General features: G+C 39.1%; 2 protein-coding genes across 2 annotated transcripts; both read left to right on the top strand.

Moving 5' to 3' along the window:
* On the top strand, positions 582-2,678 carry LOC104759556. Its single transcript, XM_010482463.1, has 4 exons — positions 582-2,021; positions 2,182-2,386; positions 2,486-2,584; positions 2,674-2,678. Exons 1-4 carry the CDS (start codon positions 582-584, stop codon positions 2,676-2,678), a joined length of 1,749 nt encoding a protein of 582 aa, XP_010480765.1.
* LOC104759557 lies at positions 3,668-6,692 on the top strand. The gene is made up of 3 exons (XM_010482464.1): positions 3,668-5,131; positions 5,292-5,496; positions 6,370-6,692. Exons 1-3 carry the CDS (start codon positions 3,668-3,670, stop codon positions 6,690-6,692), a joined length of 1,992 nt encoding a protein of 663 aa, XP_010480766.1.

Below are 7,216 nucleotides of genomic sequence, written 5' to 3' on the forward strand. Positions count from 1 at the left end.
TTAAAAATATTGTTATTGTTTGTTCACCAATTATTATTTTGTTCCTTCTCTACATCTTTTCTTTTCATTCCTTAAAAATTGTTTATTCCGTTCTGCATTGTTCTTTTTGTTCATTTTCCTTTTGTTCCTCTAATGGTTACCAGTAGAAGCCTTGTATAGAGTATAAATACCTCTTGTATGATACACTGGTTCATTAATGAGAAAATGTCCTTTTATCAAAGTTAATATGGTATCAGAGCAAAATCAATTTTCTCATTTTTTCTTCCGCGTAACAAACTTTTTCAATCGCCATTGATGGCGATATTGAGCTTCTCTATCTTCGATTTGAGCTTTTTTTCTCCTTGATTAAGCTTGATCCTGTCTTCTTCTTTGTTCCCGGAGCTCCGATTCTGTTATATTCCGATGAGCGCTTCCAATCTCCAGATTCTCACGTCTTTTGTTGCGAATCTTGTTGCGATCGTCTTAGTTCGGTGTTCTTCGATTGTTACCCGCATCGTATTGGGTTTAATTGCTTTTCTTTCGCTTGATTGAGCTTGGATTGTTGCCTCTTATCGCACAGTCTCATTCCTCCGATCTGAATTATGGCTCCGAATGAGAATCCTTTCTTCTTGCACAGCTTCGATCATGCGGGGATGAGTATTGTCTCTGATCGTCTCTCGTCTGGAGCAGACTTTTATTCTTGGCGAAGGTCAGTTCAAGTAGCTCTTAATTTTAGGAATAAACTTGGATTCATTGATGGAACTCTCAAGAAACCTGCTGATGATCATCGTGATTTTGGTACTTGGTCACGCTGTAATGATATTGTATCCACATGGATTATCAATTCCGTTGATAAGAAGATTGGTGCTAGTTTGTTGTTCATTCCTACCGCCGAAGGCATCTGGAAAAATCTCATGTCTCGCTTTAAACAAGATGATGCACCGCATATCTTTGAGATAGAACAAAAGCTCAATTCTATTCAACAGGGTTCATTGGATGTTACTTCATATTATGTTACTTCATATTACACTCTTTTGGTGACTTTATGGGAAGAGTACAAGAATTATGCCGAGCTACCTGTTTGCACTTGTGGTAAATGTGAATGTAATGCAGCTGCTTTGTGGGAAAAGCTACAGGAACGGAGTCAAGTGACTAAGTTCTTGATGGGTCTCAATGAGTCTTATGCATCCACACGAAGGCACATTCTGATGCTAAAGCCTATCCCAAGTATAGAAGAGGCTTTTAACATGGTGACTTCTGATAAAAGGCAGAGGTCGATCAAGCCAAAGCCTGATACCATGATCTTTCAAACATCTGCTCCCACTCAAGACAATGTTGTTTATCTAGCTCCTTTCGACAATGTTACTTTTGCTGCTATTCAGAATACCTATCACCCTCGAGGTTCTCGACCTTTATGTACCCATTGTGGTCAAACTGGACATGTGGTACAAAAGTGCTTCAAGCTCCATGGTTATCCTCCGGGTTACATACCAGGATTCAAGAGCACTTTTGCTAACTACCAAGCAGCGAATCAGCAGCGAGCATCCGCACCGGGGAATCAATTCCGAGGACATTCACCTAACCCTCGACCTCCAGTACACACGGTTGCAAATGTTGTTACAAAGACTTCTTCTCATTTGCAATCTGCTCCTGCTGCTGCCTCCAATCTTGATGTGAGTACTCTGACAGGTGATCAGATACAAACCCTTATTCAACAACTGAATGCTCAGGTTAAACCTTTGGATGGTCCAGTTTCATCTTCTCAAGTCTCGTCCATTAAAGAACATGGTGCTATGGCTATTCAGTCTTCATCTGGTAATCCTTTAACATTTCCAACTCGTTTTTCTTCCTCCTCTTTACGTTTTGAGAACAACTGCCTTACTTTTCAACATCAATGTCTATCATCTCTATCCAAACACATTCCTCATGGTAGTTGGATCATAGATACTGGAGCAACTAGCCATGTTTGCTCTGATTTGACCTTTTTTAGTGAAACAGTTACTATCTCAAGTGTCACAGTCTCGTTACCGAATGAGGCTAAGGTGGATATAACACATTGGCTCTTTTCAACTGACAAAAACACTCATCTTGCACAATGTTTTACATGTCCCATCTTTCAAATTTAATTTCATTTCTATTAGTAGTCTTTTACAGCATAATCGAGGCTCTGCTCATTTCTTTCCTGATTCTTGTTATCTTCAGGAGTCTATTCAGGACTTGATGATTGGTAAAGACTACTTGTTACATAATCTTTACGTTCTGCATCTTGATTCGTCTCCTGCAATCATCCCTGAGTTATTGGCATCCGCATCTCCTGCTCATTTCACTGGATCCTTGGAAGTCGATGGACATCTTTGGCACCAACGCCTTGGACATCCATCTCCTGACAAGTTAAAGCTTCTTACTGGTATTTTACATGTATCTAGTCCCAAGCATGACACTCCTTGTTCTATTTGTCCTCTAGCTAAGCAGAAACGGTTACCTTTCATTTCTAATAATTTTTTAGCTTCTTCTCCTTTCGATCTAGTCCATTTAGATATCTGGGGACCTTTTTCTGTTGAGTCTATAGAGGGATATAGATACTTCCTTACAATAGTTGATGATTGTACTAGAGCTACTTGGGTTTATCTTCTAAGAACTAAAAATGATGTTCTTACTATTTTTCCAACTTTTGTGTCTTATGTTTTTACTCAGTATAATACGAGAATTAAAAAAATAAGAACAGATAATGCCCCAGAACTTGCCTTTACTGATCTTGTTAGGACACATGGAATAGTTCACCAATTCTCTTGTGCTTATACACCTCAACAGAATTCTTCTGTCGAAAGGAAACACCAGCACCTCCTTAATGTTGCTAGAGCTCTCTTTTTCCAGTCGAATGTACCTCTAGTTTACTGGACAGATTGTCTTCTTACTGCTGTGTTTCTTATAAATAGGACTCCTTCTCCATTGTTAATGAATCGTACGCCTTATGAATTACTTAATAAAAAGAAACCGGATTATACCTTTTTACATTCGTTTGGTTGTCTCTGTTTTGTTTCTACTCTTCTTAAGGATCATCAAAAATTTAGTGCTCGAGCTGATAGGTGTGTTTTCTTAGGATATTCCTTCGGCTATAAGGGTCACAAAGTCCTCCATCTAGAAACCAATCAAGTCTCTATTTCCCGCAATGTTATTTTTCATGAGCATGTTTTTCCTTTCTTTGATAGTTCACATGATCCCCGCTCTTCTGATTTGTTTGATGCTTCTATCTTACCATTGAACCTTCCTTATAATATAGATTACTTTCATAATTCATCATCTCATACTTCTAGTTCTTTGCATACATCATCATCTGCTACATCTCGAGCATCCACAAGTCAAAATCCTACTGGTGACTCTTCTGATGATGAGACTGTGACTCCCGGGACGACCATTGTTTCACCATTAAATGTCAGGCCAAGGCGATCATCTAAAGCACCAGGTTATCTTTCTGACTATCACTGTTCTCTCGCACAAATTTCTTCATCTTCATCTTCTTTAGCTCCACTTTCCACTAAAACACTAACCACTCCTTATCCTTTATCATCTTATCTCACCTATTCTAATCTGAAACCGTCTTGATAAGTCCTACATTCTATCTGTTACTCTCGAGACAGAACCTAAAATTTTTCAAGAAACTATAGCATCTCTGAAGTGGACACAAGCTATGAATGTGGAATTGGGGAACATGGAGCGTTCCAATACTTTCGATGTTGTTTCACTACCACCAAAGAACATGGTGCAGTTTCATGCGGGGATGAGTATTGTCTCTGATCGTCTCTCGTCTGGAGCAGACTTTTATTCTTGGCGAAGGTCAGTTCAAGTAGCTCTTAATTTTAGGAATAAACTTGGATTCATTGATGGAACTCTCAAGAAACCTGCTGATGATCATCGTGATTTTGGTACTTGGTCACGCTGTAATGATATTGTATCCACATGGATTATCAATTCCGTTGATAAGAAGATTGGTGCTAGTTTGTTGTTCATTCCTACTGCCGAAGGCATCTGGAAAAATCTCATGTCTCGCTTTAAACAAGATGATGCACCGCATATCTTTGAGATAGAACAAAAGCTCAATTCTATTCAACAGGGTTCATTGGATGTTAATTCATATTACACTCTTTTGGTGACTTTATGGGAAGAGTACAAGAATTATGCCGAGCTACCTGTTTGCACTTGTGGTAAATGTGAATGTAATGCAGCTGCTTTGTGGGAAAAGCTACAGGAACGGAGTCAAGTGACTAAGTTCTTGATGGGTCTCAATGAGTCTTATGCATCCACACGAAGGCACATTCTGATGCTAAAGCCTATCCCAAGTATAGAAGAGGCTTTTAACATGGTGACTTCTGATAAAAGGCAGAGGTCGATCAAGCCAAAGCCTGATACCATGATCTTTCAAACATCTGCTCCCACTCAAGACAATGTTGTTTATCTAGCTCCTTTCGACAATGTTGCTTTTGCTGCTATTCAGAATACCTATCACCCTCGAGGTTCTCGACCTTTATGTACCCATTGTGGTCAAACTGGACATGTGGTACAAAAGTGCTTCAAGCTCCATGGTTATCCTCCGGGTTACATACCAGGATTCAAGAGCACTTTTGCTAACTACCAAGCAGCGAATCAGCAGCGAGCATCCGCACCGGGGAATCAATTCCGAGGACATTCACCTAACCCTCGACCTCCAGTACACACGGTTGCAAATGTTGTTACAAAGACTTCTTCTCATTTGCAATCTGCTCCTGCTGCTGCCTCCAATCTTGATGTGAGTACTCTGACAGGTGATCAGATACAAACCCTTATTCAACAACTGAATGCTCAGGTTAAACCTTTGGATGGTCCAGTTTCATCTTCTCAAGTCTCGTCCATTAAAGAACATGGTGCTATGGCTATTCAGTCTTCATCTGGTAATCCTTTAACATTTCCAACTCGTTTTTCTTCCTCCTCTTTACGTTTTGAGAACAACTGCCTTACTTTTCAACATCAATGTCTATCATCTCTATCCAAACACATTCCTCATGGTAGTTGGATCATAGATACTGGAGCAACTAGCCATGTTTGCTCTGATTTGACCTTTTTTAGTGAAACAGTTACTATCTCAAGTGTCACAGTCTCGTTACCGAATGAGGCTAAGGTGGATATAACACATTGGCTCTTTTCAACTGACAAAAACACTCATCTTGCACAATGTTTTACATGTCCCATCTTTCAAATTTAATTTCATTTCTATTAGTAGTCTTTTACAGCATAATCGAGGCTCTGCTCATTTCTTTCCTGATTCTTGTTATCTTCAGGAGTCTATTCAGGACTTGATGATTGGTAAAGACTACTTGTTACATAATCTTTACGTTCTGCATCTTGATTCGTCTCCTGCAATCATCCCTGAGTTATTGGCATTCGCATCTCCTGCTCATTTCACTGGATCCTTGGAAGTCGATGGACATCTTTGGCACCAACGCCTTGGACATCCATCTCCTGACAAGTTAAAGCTTCTTACTGGTATTTTACATGTATCTAGTCCCAAGCATGACACTCCTTGTTCTATTTGTCCTCTAGCTAAGCAGAAACGGTTACCTTTCATTTCTAATAATTTTTTAGCTTCTTCTCCTTTCGATCTAGTCCATTTAGATATCTGGGGACCTTTTTCTGTTGAGTCTATAGAGGGATATAGATACTTCCTTACAATAGTTGATGATTGTACTAGAGCTACTTGGGTTTATCTTCTAAGAACTAAAAATGATGTTCTTACTATTTTTCCAACTTTTGTGTCTTATGTTTTTACTCAGTATAATACGAGAATTAAAAAAATAAGAACAGATAATGCCCCAGAACTTGCCTTTACTGATCTTGTTAGGACACATAGAATAGTTCACCAATTCTCTTGTGCTTATACACCTCAACAGAATTCTTCTGTCGAAAGGAAACACCAGCACCTCCTTAATGTTGCTAGAGCTCTCTTTTTCCAGTCGAATGTACCTCTAGTTTACTGGACAGATTGTCTTCTTACTGCTGTGTTTTTTATAAATAGGACTCCTTCTCCATTGTTAATGAATCGTACGCCTTATGAATTACTTAATAAAAAGAAACCGGATTATACCTTTTTACATTCGTTTGGTTGTCTCTGTTTTGTTTCTACTCTTCTTAAGGATCATCAAAAATTTAGTGCTCGAGCTGATAGGTGTGTTTTCTTAGGATATTCCTTCGGCTATAAGGGTCACAAAGTCCTCCATCTAGAAACCAATCAAGTCTCTATTTCCCGCAATGTTATTTTTCATGAGCATGTTTTTCCTTTCTTTGATAGTTCACATGATCCCCGCTCTTCTGATTTGTTTGATGCTTCTATCTTACCATTGAACATTCCTTATAATATAGATTACTTTCATAATCCATCATCTCATACTTCTAGTTCTTTGCATACATCATCATCTGCTACATCTCGAGCATCCACAAGTCAAAATCCTACTGGTGACTCTTCTGATGATGAGACTGTGACTCCCGGGACGACCATTGTTTCACCATTAAATGTCAGGCCAAGGCGATCATCTAAAGCACCAGGTTATCTTTCTGACTATCACTGTTCTCTCGCACAAATTTCTTCATCTTCATCTTCTTTAGCTCCACTTTCCACTAAAACACTAACCACTCCTTATCCTTTATCATCTTATCTCACCTATTCTAATCTGAAACCGTCTTGATAAGTCCTACATTCTATCTGTTACTCTCGAGACAGAACCTAAAATTTTTCAAGAAACTATAGCATCTCTGAAGTGGACACAAGCTATGAATGTGGAATTGGGGAACATGGAGCGTTCCAATACTTTCGATGTTGTTTCACTACCACCAAAGAACATGGTGCAGTTTCATGCGGGGATGAGTATTGTCTCTGATCGTCTCTCGTCTGGAGCAGACTTTTATTCTTGGCGAAGGTCAGTTCAAGTAGCTCTTAATTTTAGGAATAAACTTGGATTCATTGATGGAACTCTCAAGAAACCTGCTGATGATCATCGTGATTTTGGTACTTGGTCACGCTGTAATGATATTGTATCCACATGGATTATCAATTCCGTTGATAAGAAGATTGGTGCTAGTTTGTTGTTCATTCCTACTGCCGAAGGCATCTGGAAAAATCTCATGTCTCGCTTTAAACAAGATGATGCACCGCATATCTTTGAGATAGAACAAAAGCTCAATTCTATTCAACAGGGTTCATTGGATGTTA

The sequence above is a fragment of the Camelina sativa genome, chromosome 17 (assembly GCF_000633955.1).
Source record: "Camelina sativa cultivar DH55 chromosome 17, Cs, whole genome shotgun sequence".
Classification (NCBI taxonomy): Eukaryota; Viridiplantae; Streptophyta; class Magnoliopsida; order Brassicales; family Brassicaceae; genus Camelina; species Camelina sativa.